Source organism: Acartia tonsa, chromosome 4 (assembly GCF_053477335.1).
Source record: "Acartia tonsa isolate MP-2025a chromosome 4, ASM5347733v1, whole genome shotgun sequence".
Classification (NCBI taxonomy): Eukaryota; Metazoa; Arthropoda; class Copepoda; order Calanoida; family Acartiidae; genus Acartia; species Acartia tonsa.
This window is the reverse complement of record NC_137263.1, coordinates 2,285,586-2,297,949: the sequence shown is the minus strand read 5'-3', so window position 1 is coordinate 2,297,949 and position 12,364 is coordinate 2,285,586. Positions and strand designations below refer to the sequence as shown.

Here is a 12,364-nt window from a genome sequence, read left to right as displayed (position 1 = left end):
CTGAAAAGACATTACATGTTAAAAGTTTTCTACATTTATTCCCTTCATCTATAATATTGTTTTTGTTTGTCTGTCTGTCTTTTTAAATTGCATTAACGTCTTTGGTATGAGTTTTTATCTAAGAGGAGATGTAAATTGACATTCAAACTGCATGTATAATAAAGGGTAAAATCATGTATTGATTTGGTTTTTCTGTCTGTCTTTCAAATAATTTTTACTTTCTATATTTTAAGTTTTAATCTGAAAGGACATATCAAACTGTCGAAAATATCATGTACAAATATTTGTCCGTCGATTTTAATTTTTTTCTGAAAAGATATTACATGTGAAAGGTTTAATTTGATTTGGTTGCAGGGAAATTGGACTGTTTATTTAACTAGTCAAAAAATTTCATAATAACATTTCCCAATTCGTTGACTTAACAGCTTTAGGGACTTTTATTGAACTTTGATTAGTTGGTTCATTAAGTTGTGTGTCAAAACGTTTCAATCATTAATTTAAATCTACAGAATGGGTAATTCTGTGATTCATTGGGGATGTGCATCAATTCATTGACCATTGTTTTATCCCTTTAGATAAATGGTTTGTTTGTCAATGAAAATTGGATTTTTTATTAAAAAAATCAATTTAAACTTTACAAGAAAAATTAAAACAATTATAACATTATTTAAGACGGACAAAGTAAATTCGGTGAAGCCCTATAGAATAATGGATATATGTTGTCAATTTAGCTTGCTAGTATGGACCACATTTATTTGTAAGTTCATTTATCCAGTAGGAGGGGAGGGTTGGGGTAAAGTGGAATGGATGGGGGGTATCGTTATTTTAGCCAGCTGTGTGCATCACTTTATCAGAGTACATGAAAATCTGGCGCAACATCAAAGGAATAATATTTCGCTTTATAGAACACGCTTTGCATATATTAAGATAAAAAATAACCTTTATAATTCACATATTTGTATTTAAAATAATACAAAAAACTGAGTAAAAAGCAACAATGTAACAATAATGGCTTAAAATAAATAAAATAATATTTCACAGTCTCTTAATCTTACTTTTATTAAAAATCTAATCTTTTTAAAAAATTAAAATAATGCCAGTAAATAAAAATTACCAGTATGGCTTCGAAACCGATTGATATCCGCTACCGGTTCTCAACCAAACTGAAAAATCATGTTATCATCGTATTACAGACAATTTCCACGAAAATCAAAATAAATTTAAAAAATTAGGTATAGTTTTGTTAGCCCGGGACTTCGGCCCAAGTGGCTAACAAAACTGGTTTCATCTTAAATTTTTTCATTTTCGTAACCGCGGAAAGCTGTCTATTATAGGATGCGATAATTAACTATTTCATGATCTTAGAAGGCTAAAAATACTTGGTTTTAGAGCATTTTTATATTACACAAAATTAAATACCTAAATAATAGCAGGGGGGGGGGAAGTTCTGACACATTTGCGTAAACCTGGTATATATGCTTTATGTTTGGACTGACAGGATAGGTTATTAGGGATAAAATCATTCTTATATGATGAATTTTCCCAAGTTTTAATATTTTTTTAAAAAGACCTCCAGGTTCCGGAGCTCCAGACCTCCAGGTGGTCTCTGTAGAGTAAAAATGAAAAAAAAAATTTTTTTTTTAAAGAGTTAGAGGTCAGCTTATAAAACAAAATATGCATCTTTTTGGATGTTATTCACATATTTGAAGAAAAAACATGCATATTTTGTTTCATAAGCTGACTTCTAACTCTTAAACAATTTTTTTTTTTCATTTTTACCTGTACAGAGACCACCTGGAGGCCTATCCAAAAAATCTTAAAACTTGGGAAAATTCATTATATAACAATGATTTTATCCCTAATAACCTAACCTCTCAGTCTAAAGATAAAGCCTATTTACCAGGTTTACGCAAATGTGTCAGAACTTCTCCCCCCCCCCCCTTATTTATAAATAAATTGAAAGAAACTATGCAACAAAAAAGCATTTATAATGAAGGTACTTGTTGATTAATTGCATAAGCTAATAAAAGGGGTAATTCCATGAAGGGCATTTGAAGAAAAAGCTATTTAACATCCCAACATTTCCTTATTTTTAGGCTAAATTATTGTTATAGTAGTTTATATCAATTTTAACTCAATGCTTAAAATATAAGCAATTGAAATTTTAGACACAAAAAAACAAGGATAAAAGCGAAGCTCTAAAATCAGAAAGAAGGATAAACGGACAATAACTCTTGAACTTAATAAGCTTAACATAAATTTGTAAGTCTAAATAATACTGTGCATAAATATGTTGCAAAAATTGCGTAAATACAGGATACAGTAAAAGGACACACTTTCATTTTTTTAAAGATTTGATTACCTATAGTAATCCCTTTTTTATTAAACCAGTAAAATACCCTTCATGGAACTACCCCACCCACAATAAAATAACAAATCCTAACAACAACTTTATCTCTGTGATCGCTTCATCCTTCTCTCCATCTTGGCGCGCTTTTTGTCCGAAATCTCGTCCTCCTCTGGTGCGGGCTGGAAGATCCAGGGCGCCAGGATGTTGGTCCAGAACATCAGGGCGAACCTGCCTGGCACGAAGAGCAGGGCCAGGTACATGTAGTTGGACAACAGGCTCAGGATCTGTGTGGCGCTCGTTAGGATTATCAGGTCCTGAAATGTAGATATGGAGTTATTATTACTTGGATCTTACACCAGATTATCATCTAATAATTGAAACATGTAGCTGGCTAAAATAACAATCCCCACATCCACCCCCTTTACCCTCTCCCCTTCCCTCCTACTGGATGAACGAACTTACTCATAAATGATGTTTATTTAGCAACGTAAATTAAAGACAATTTTCCCCTGTCATAGGTAATATTCACGTGTCTTCTATATCCATAAATGTATACCTATTCTTATTTGTTTATATACAACAAAAATTAGGGAGGTGGGGGGGGGGTACATTGCACTACAATCAATACTGGTTGGCTCAAAAAAATATTTTATTGCTTTATTTTATTAAACCTTGAATAGATTGTAAAAACTAGCAGTGTCCAAACTTTTCATTATTAATTTCAAACTAGAATTTTTACATTGGTGATGTAAAAAATCTAAATCAATTTATCATCCACTGCCACTCATACCATATCAAACAATCTAAAATCTCAACATGATTTTTAATAGGAATATTCTAACATGTCTAAATGATGATCAGAGCTATCCCTTACAGATGTAAGAACCCTTCCTTCCCTTTAAAATTAATTACCTTACAATGCTCCGCGAGGCCGCCCTCCATATTTAGATCCACTCCGGGATCCAACACCTGCTTGTTGTCCGCCAGCTTGGGACTCCCCATAGACCTCATGAACTGGAAGGCCCCGATGTAGAATAGGAAGCAGATGACAAACATGACAATGTCGAAAGTGACGTATTGGTAGCCGAACAGAGTGTTGACAAGAAAGAAAATGCCGTTGGCGCCGAAAATCATGTTGCGGTAGAAGGTCAACGTTTCCACGTTCTCCTTGGCTATCAGGCTCGAGCCACGCGTCCCCTCTTTGCCCTTTTTCTTGTAAAACTGTTCCATTTTAACTATATTTTAATGCTTTTATTGTTTTTAAAATCTGAAATATAAATACATATCAAAATTGTGTTTTATTTCTTTTTGTCTTTAGATGTATCTTTAGGCTTTCTTCCCTCGGCCATGGAGGCAAGCTTTTTATCCAGCTTGCGCTGAACATGCACCCGCTTCACCGGATCCAGCGTCTTGGTGCTGGGTGTGCCTGAGCCAGGATAGATTCTCCCATCCCGCACTAGCTTTGCGCGGGCCGCGGTCCTGGCCGCATCACCGCACCCGTGTATCTCCGCCATGCTGTGCGACAGACAAAATCTGACGCGGCAAAACTGGCAGTTAGCGCCAATTATTGTGATCTTTGTTTTGCAACCGTCATAGTTGCAGATTTTGTTTAGTTTCTCAAATTGTTCACAGATGGCGTCAAAATCGTCCTCTTCTGTTGTTTCTTTGGCTTTAGACTTTTTGGACTTTTTAGATTTTTCATTATTTTTGACTGGCGGCGGCAAGGCAATATCAACTTTAGGGGGAGCACATCTAAGCTTGTGAAGTTCAATGTTACATTTAGGAATTTCTTTTTGGCAGGTACTACAAGTTACTACATCTATAGCAATTGAGTTAATCTTTTTATCACTGGTCGTCGGTTCTTTTGGAGTATTTTTAGGTTTATTTACAGCACCAGATGAAGTTTTAATTGGTTTTTCTACAGTAGAAGCTTTAACAACAGTTTTATCAGCATTTTTCTTTTTAATCACAATATGCCTATCCTTGCCCTCTCCTATACTTTGATGGATAAAATTAAAAGATTCAGCAACTTCGTGCATCAACATACGCTCAAAAGAATTCATTTTAGGACTCATATCAAGTTGAGCTTCATCACTGGCAATAAAGTCTTCCAGGATTTTTGTAAATTTTTCTTTTAATTCCTCCTTTCTTTGTTCTTCTGTAATATTATTTGTATCATTGTCAATTATAGTATCATCTGCTTTATTACAATTATCTTCAATTTTAATATTCTCCTTTTTTACTTCTAATGGTTTAGGTTTAAGCTCTGTGGATTTTTTAGAAGGTTGTTTGGCGGATTTTGTTGAGGCTTTTGCTGATGTTGTTGATGATGATTTTAATGATGTTGAGTTTGTGATTGATGCGGCTGTAGCTGCTAGTGTTGTGTCCTCTGGGCGGTCAACCTGGAAAAAAAAGAAGTATTACTTGAAACGGCTTCAAGTGAATTGATCAAAACTAGCGGATTCGCCCTAGCCTCTAGGGGCTTTGCCCCAAGTGGTAATTAAAAGAAATATAATTAATTACTATATACTGGTGCTGCCGCCAGTAGTTTTATGTGAACTTACTTCCCCATAAGAAAAAAAAATTGTGGAGAAATAGGTCCCTACGCAAGAAAAAGAAGAAAAAAATTGGGGGGGGATTTTTTTTGGGGGGGGGGTTGGGGGTGTCCAATCCCCCAAGAAAATAGCCTAAAACCACCACAGGACCAGTAGGTATATTCCCTGAAAAGTAGAATCCGATCGGTTCAGTGGTTACTGAGATCTTAAGGGACGAACAGACGAACAGACAGACGGACGGACAGACATCGTTCTACTTTGTATTATAGATATCAAATCAAAATTAAATGGGTAGGTACCTAAAATATAAAAAAATATCTGTTTGTTAGAAAAAGTTGAAACTAGGATAACTATGCCTTTTTTTTAAAAAATGACCAAAAAGGTTATTTTACCTGGGGTAAATCTGCGTACATTTCCGCCGTCTCTACCCTGCCATGCTCAGTCATATACTCAAACAGCTCCGCCAGGAACTTGTCCGTTCCGACGGTCTCAGAGTCGCCGATGACCACGACCTGGCGGCGGGCTCGCGTCACCGCCACGTTCAACCGCCGCCGCTCTGCGAGGAAGCCGACCTCGTGGCCGGGGTTGGAGCGGACTAGCGAGATTAGAATGATCTCTTTCTCGCGGCCCTGGAAACCGTCGACGGAATGGACCTCGATTTTGGGGTAGCGGGGGTGCAGGTTCATTCTAATTGTTTCAACCTAAACAAATAATAAAAAATCTTTATTTCTGCTTTACTTCATTGTATAACATATTCATAAGTTTGGTTTGACTAAAGCTAACTCAGAAAATATTGATCCGCATAGTATGTACTTTTCAAGGAAGCAATAATCATACAACCTATCAATGTCTTCAGTTTTTAGGTTTAAGTCTTTTATCCAGAACTCCCACGCCCTTCCCTAAAGGCTAAGGTCAAAGCAACTAGAAATATTCTAAAGTATCTGAATGCTAGTTTATCGTGTTTATATACTTCATAAGATATCTAAATGGCTAGAATGTAAAAAATTATATTTGTAGAAACTTTATATACCTAGTCATTTATAGATTTATTAAACGTTATTATGTCACTATTACAGCAATAGTAAACTATAGAGTTGCTATACTTATATAATTATATCCTCACCTGTAGATTATAAGGAGTTATAATACCAATATCCTGCTGTTTTACCCCAGCTTCTAGTAATTCTGTGACTTGGTGAACTACTAAGCTGGCTTCTCCTTCATTACCTATAAAAGACACAATTTCAGGGATTTTAAGGGATAAGACATTGGAATTAAATTGATAAATAATACCTAAGCATCCTATTACCAAATTTGTCAGTAAACTTACCAAATGACAAAGGGACGTCGTAGCTCAGTGGTAACGCACTGAGTTACGGTGATGAGAGTTCGAGTTCTAATCCCCATGTGGCAACTCGAATTTCTCAGTTAAATACATTCACGCAACTTCCCCTGGTTGTGTAAAAAGGGGATTATTGAGTAAGTTTGGATACTTAGTCAAGTACATAATATCAGTACTACCCTTATAACAAGCTCCTCTGCGGAGAGCGTCATTCATTACGGTGACTTAATTTGGGACACCTGTCATACTCGGCGAGGGTGAGGTAATAATGAGTAGCTCTCATGAGATAGCGGGTCAAGTCATAATGTGCTTGAACGTGGAGCTTGATAGCCCTAGTGGCTATACAAAAGTGTCTCAGCCTACTCCATGACTACTTAGGTCCAAACCCTAAGAGACTATGGCTAATCAATCAATCAATTACCAAATGAGGATAAACAAAATTACTCCTTCTGTAGATAAACGTTTTGGACTCTCTTATTAAAATTTAGTATATGAATTAAATATAAAACTTTGGGTACCACTACAAGTATATTTTACAGTCCAATGTCTCCATTCCTCCATGCAGAAATAATTATGAATTTTTTAAAATAAAACTTTAAGTTAGTCTGTCTTTCCGTGCATTGAGGTTTTCATATTTTTAAAACTACAAGTAAAATTCGTTATGTAGAATTAACATTCTGATTGATTTGTGACCAATAAAATCTTTTTGTTTTAGAATATAAGAACTTTATGTAGTTTAAAGAGTGACTACTTTATAATTCTGAAAACACAATACCTTTAGAAATTCCATCCATAGTTGAAAACTCGACCATATTCGCGCCACAAGTATCCACCAACAACAAAACCGTTTCCGTCAACTCATTCCGTTGCACGTCCGGCAGGTCGGCAAGTGTGTGTCTGGCAACACTGTCGCCGGCCCGCACCCGGCCCTCGTAAAGTGCGTCTGACGACCATGTCATGATGGCGGCGTTCATGCGGTATTGAGTGGTGAGCATGCGCACTACGGAATGACCGCCGTGAAGGTTGATTTGGCGCTCCATTAGGGTCAGCTCAAGCTCCTTGAAAAAAAAAAAAACTATTTATACGTTAACTAACATCTAAGGGCTTGAAAAATAGCACTAAACCATCCCAAGCTTAAATATGAAAATAAAATAACCTAAAACCACTACAGGACCAATGTGAAGCTTACAAAAAATAAAGAATCCAATTGGTTCAGTGGTTTGAGATCTGAATATTCAACATAAATAATAGGATAAAGAAGATCTTAAAAGACTTTTATATTTTTACCTTTGATGCTTTTGTGGACAAAATAGTCGGCGGCAGCTGCAGATGATCGCCGGCCAGAACTAGTTTTGGCGCCCAGCCGACCACCATCCAGCAGGCCATCTCCAGGGACTGCGAGCACTCGTCAATGACGGTCATGGAGAAGTGGTTCTCTGGAAGATGTTTGAGCGGGCTGTCCGCCCCAGAACTCGCTAGGGTACCTGTTAATAAACATTTTTAAAGTGATTTACCTCAAATTGGCTATTAGAGCACAGACTCCCCGCCCTTATTTTTAAATAAATTGAAAATAAGGGGGATTAGTTTTTCGTTGGTTTGTTTAGGGTTATGGCCCACAAGAATTACCCACCACTCTTATTTTCAGTCTATTAAAAATACGTAGTTGAAGGAGTTTTCATTGCTCGATAAGCATTTTGAGAGAAAGAACCCTAATTTAACTAATAAGAAAAGAAAAGCCCTTATCCATAAGACGTACGAAAATTTGAAATTATATAGAGTAGCTTTGATAATAGATAGATCAGGAAAGTTAGAAATATTGAAACCGAACTTATTCTAGTATTAAAAGTTTTTTTTTAACACGATCTCTAATTCGTTGGCTTAAAAGCTTTGAAGACTTGTTTCAAATCTTAATATGGTTGTATAAGCCAAGCCTTCAGTATCCAAACTTTTCCACCAATTTATCTATAGAAGGGATAATTTTGTGTATCGTAATTAGGATGTATATGATATTTTACCTAAAATAACTTGAGCATTGCTGAGAATTTCTTTTAAAACCTTCTTTTCTCTTTCTCTTAGTTCTTTGCGCAGGGCTTTGATTTCTCGGAAACCTCGTCCATCCTGAAATATAACAATAATGGATGTATAATATAAGTAGATATTATGACAGTTGAAAAATTGTTGTCAATTTAGGTTGCTAACATGGTATAAATTATTGGTCAATTCGTTCATCCAGTAGAATGAAAGGGGATGGGGTTAAACTTTATCGAAGTACATTATAATCTAGTGTAAGATAATATAAAGCGAAGGAGTCCCTAAAAAAGATTAAATATACAATTACACAGTGATCTAAAGAGATAAGAAAATGGCTGATAAATTAATGTACATCTCCAATGATGCTGCAAAAAGTTACCCGTTCTTTGAAGATTACAATTAGTGTTGATATTGTGGACACTCAAGTTAATGAACCAGCCAATCAAAATTCAATAAAAGTACCCAAAGTAGTAATGCCAATGATTAAGAAATCGTCATCAAAACATTGAGGACTAGTGTAATAATGTCTCCTCATTTCCTAAAGTATACAACAATTTGACTTTCAATTGCCTCTATGATCTAAAACTAAGAATACCAAAATGTTTGAAAAAAGAACATGTAGTGTACCTTTTTGTTCTTGTTTTTGCTCAGTATATCATCAATCTCTTTGTACACATCCCTGACAACCTGTGACTGGTCAGAGGTAGATACTTGTGCGTCCAGAGAATACCTGGAACATACAAAAGTAGTAGGATGTGTGTCTTTATTATACAAAGGCAAACAAGTTATGTTTTAAAAGTAAGAGGATGTTTGTCTGTGAGTTGCAAACGTTCCTGACAACCTTTGACAGGCTAGAGGTAGCTACCTGTGCGTCCAGAGAATACCTGGAACATACAAAAGTAGTAGGATGTGTGTCTTAATGATACAAAAACAGACAATTTATGTCAGTATAGCGAATACCTGGAACATACAAAAGTAATTACCCCATCTCTTGATTAAAATTATTGTTTGAAAAGTTTGTACACCAATAATTCAAAGCCACCAATTTAGAATTTAATAAAAGTAGGTATCCAGTTTTAAGCGATGAATAAGATATCTACTATATTGTTTATACAACTATGAGTATCAGCGTAATTTACAGCCTAATGTCCCATCCCTCCCTGACGTATCACATATCAGTATCTAAAGGGATAAGACATTGAGACAATGGCCGATAAATTGATGTACATCCCCAATGATGATTAGATTACAATTAGTAGTTCAAACGTTTGGTCACTTAACTTAATAAACCAACTAATCAAAATTAAATGAAAGTTGTCCCCAAATTTGTCAACCAACGAAAAAGAAAACATTATAATAAAACTTTGGAGACTAGTATAATAAACAGTCCAATGTCCCATTCCTTTCTGACGTATATTATCTATACCTGTGTAGATCACCAGTAATCCTAGCAGGATGGCCAAGCCTCACACATCTCACCTTTTCAGCCACTAAATAGAAACATTTAGCATTTAGTAAAGAATACAAAGGGGGGGGGGGCGAAAGTGACACTTTTTGAAACCTAAACTAAGAGTCAACAAAGGAACTGAGCTAAAAAAAGGGTTACAGGTCTGAGATTTTGCATGGCAGTTGCTTTATAGGGGTACAATATGGAACTGTGAAGAAACGGCGGCGCAACCGCCGAAAACCGCCGTAATTTTTGTTGCCTTTTCTCGGCGGTTTTCGGCGGTTGCGCCGCCGTTTCTTCACAGTTCCATATTGTACCCCTATAAAGCAACTGCCATGCAAAATGTCAGACCTGTAACACTTTTTTTAGTTGAGTTCCTTTGACTTTTAGTTTTGGTTTCAAAAAGTGTCACTTTCGCCCCCCCCCCCCTTTTTATACGCAGGGAGGGAGGGGACATTAGACTTTAAATAAAACTGGTACCCAATATTTTGAAGCAATGGTGTCTTGTTGGGTGGCTTCAAAATTTTTTTTGGGATTTTTAGTTTGTTGGTTCCAACCTAAAAGTATCGAACCTTTAAACCAACTATTTTAGGATGAGGTAATTTTGTTTATTATTAAAAGTTTTTAAGTTTTGTAGAGCCAAATATTTGTCTAGTGATTTCTTATTTATTGGTTATAGATTAATTCGGTGTTATTGGAATGAATATCGAATATACGTGGCTACGTGACATGAGAAAAATTGTCGTCAATTTAGGTTTTTAACATGGACATCATTTATTTTAGTTCATCCTATAGCAGGGAGGGTATAGGGTAAAGGGGGTGGATGGGTATCATTATTTAGCCAGCTAATAGTTTCACTTTATTAGCTAGAGTACATGGAAATCTGGTGCAACATCCAAGTTATAATAATATCGATACATTTACCTAATCTTTGTAATTGATTATCAACAGCAATATTGCTAGGGGCGCACACTAATATTTTATCTTCACATCTAGTATATTATATAATATATATTACCTAATCTTTGTAGTAGATTGTCAACAGCAATATTGCTAGGGGCGCAAACTAATATTTTATTCTCACATCTAGTATATTATATAATATATATTACCTAATCTTTGTAGTAGATTGTCAACAGCAATATTGCTAGGGGCGCACACTAATATTTTATCTTCACATCTAGTATATTATATAATATATATTACCTAATCTTTGTAGTAGATTATCAACAGCAATATTGCTAGGGGCGCAAACTAATATTTTATTCTCACATCTAGTATATTATATAATATATATTACCTAATCTTTGTAGTAGATTAACAACAGCAATATTGCTAGGGGCGCACACTAATATTTTATCTTCACATCTAGCATATTATATAATATATATTTACCTAATCTTTGTAGTAGATTGTCTACAGCAATATTGCTAGGGGCGCACACTAATATTTTATCTTCACATCTAGTATATTATATAATATATATTTACCTAATCTTTGTAGTAGATTGTCTACAGCAATATTGCTAGGGGCGCACACTAATATTTTATCCACACATCTTGTAGCTTGTACTATTAACTCCACAATTGTCGTCGTTTTTCCAGTACCTGAAAATATGGATATAGAATTTACGTGCATATTATTACAGGGGGAACTTTGTTGTCATTTTAGCTTGCTAATATGGACCTCATTTAATGGCCATTTCGTTTAACAAGTATGAATGGAACTGTAATAAACATACTGTTCTAGTTAGCTCTACTATAGTGAATGTTAGGGTACGTATATCGAATACATCTCATCTTTTTTTATTACAACAATAACAATATTTTCAAACAGTATTCAAGACAGTATTTTTTTTACTTGGACCCCTATCCAGTATCAGGTGCCTGTAAGTAAGAGGTTTAAAAATTAGTTGATACGAGACATCTACTGTTACAAAATGAAGCTAATCAAACCTGGAGGTGAATAATCTCAGCTCCTATAACAGCTAAAGATCTAAAGAAATTTGTGCATATCCCCTGTTTGATAAAGAATTTTCGACACCCCCAACAGCTAAGGGTTAAAATATTTTCTCTGGTCCCTTCCTTTAAAGTAAGAAATAGAAACCTGTTGTTAAAATATGTAACTAACTAAACCTTAATTTTTTTAAAGACCAACCTTTTAAATGACCCAAGGAAAAACAAACGACGAGAAAACCCTTTTAAAAAATTCGAATTGGTGGATGAAGTAAAGACTATATACCTGGAGGCCCGTGAATGATGGCAAGTTCTCGCTGTTTCAAAGCAAATCTGACTCCATCCTTCTGAGAATCATCCAGATTTGTGTTGTTCCATCTAAATTAAAGCAATTAGTATTTATATTCATTTATCTGAAGGGAAAAGACAATGGTCGAAAAATTTATGTATATCTCCAATGATATTACACAAAATTAATCCTTCTGCAGATTACATTTAGTGGTTAAAACGTTTGGACACCTAACTTAATGAACGAAACAATCATAATTCATTACAGGCCCCAAATTTGTTAAGCCAACGGGTAAGAAAAAAAACTTTGGGAACTAGTGTTTTTTAAACATTCAACAAAAAGCCCAATGTTACCTACCACCCTGCAGTTATGCCTACCATATTTCGTTATTATTT

At 35.3% G+C, this 12,364-nt stretch overlaps 2 protein-coding genes across 5 annotated transcripts in view; both read right to left on the bottom strand.

The window, feature by feature from the left end:
* Positions 1 to 1,972: 1,972 nt before the first annotated feature.
* Positions 1,973 to 3,658, bottom strand: LOC145315666 (transmembrane protein 208). 4 transcript variants are annotated; one of them, XR_013878108.1, is made up of 3 exons: positions 3,263 to 3,657; positions 2,400 to 2,664; positions 1,973 to 2,020 (listed from the first exon to the last, which is right to left on the bottom strand). XR_013878108.1 is itself a non-coding variant. In XM_080155674.1 (3 exons), exons 1-2 carry the CDS (start codon positions 3,578 to 3,580, stop codon positions 2,452 to 2,454), a joined length of 531 nt encoding a protein of 176 aa, XP_080011800.1. In that variant the 5' UTR covers positions 3,581 to 3,658; the 3' UTR covers positions 1,973 to 2,020; positions 2,424 to 2,451. The 4 variants fall into 4 exon arrangements, 3 of the variants coding, with proteins under 3 accessions (XP_080011800.1, XP_080011798.1, XP_080011799.1); XM_080155674.1 differs by having other exon boundaries at positions 2,424 to 2,664; positions 3,263 to 3,658; XM_080155672.1 differs by having other exon boundaries at positions 2,415 to 2,664.
* LOC145315664 (DNA-binding protein SMUBP-2-like) overlaps positions 3,600 to 12,364 on the bottom strand; it is an 18,710-nt gene continuing 9,945 nt past the window's right edge. Inside the window, exons 7-16 of the mRNA XM_080155671.1 lie at positions 11,967 to 12,058; positions 11,216 to 11,332; positions 9,705 to 9,768; positions 8,906 to 9,008; positions 8,263 to 8,365; positions 7,535 to 7,731; positions 7,023 to 7,305; positions 6,029 to 6,132; positions 5,298 to 5,606; positions 3,600 to 4,752 (exon numbers count right to left, since the gene is read on the bottom strand). Of these exons, the coding sequence (XP_080011797.1) occupies positions 3,649 to 4,752; positions 5,298 to 5,606; positions 6,029 to 6,132; positions 7,023 to 7,305; positions 7,535 to 7,731; positions 8,263 to 8,365; positions 8,906 to 9,008; positions 9,705 to 9,768; positions 11,216 to 11,332; positions 11,967 to 12,058 (2,476 nt within the window). The 3' untranslated portion in view covers positions 3,600 to 3,648. The remainder of the gene's footprint in view (positions 4,753 to 5,297; positions 5,607 to 6,028; positions 6,133 to 7,022; positions 7,306 to 7,534; positions 7,732 to 8,262; positions 8,366 to 8,905; positions 9,009 to 9,704; positions 9,769 to 11,215; positions 11,333 to 11,966; positions 12,059 to 12,364) is intronic.

Bases quoted from the DNA above. Each gene is read 5' to 3' on its own strand.
- LOC145315666 (XM_080155674.1), bottom strand. From the start codon at position 3,580: ATGGAACAGTTTTACAAGAAAAAGGGCAAAGAGGGGACGCGTGGCTCG. The intron at 2,665-3,262 runs GTAATTAATTTT...TCTACATTTCAG, and splicing joins GCCTCGCGGAGCATTGTAAG to GACCTGATAATCCTAACGAG.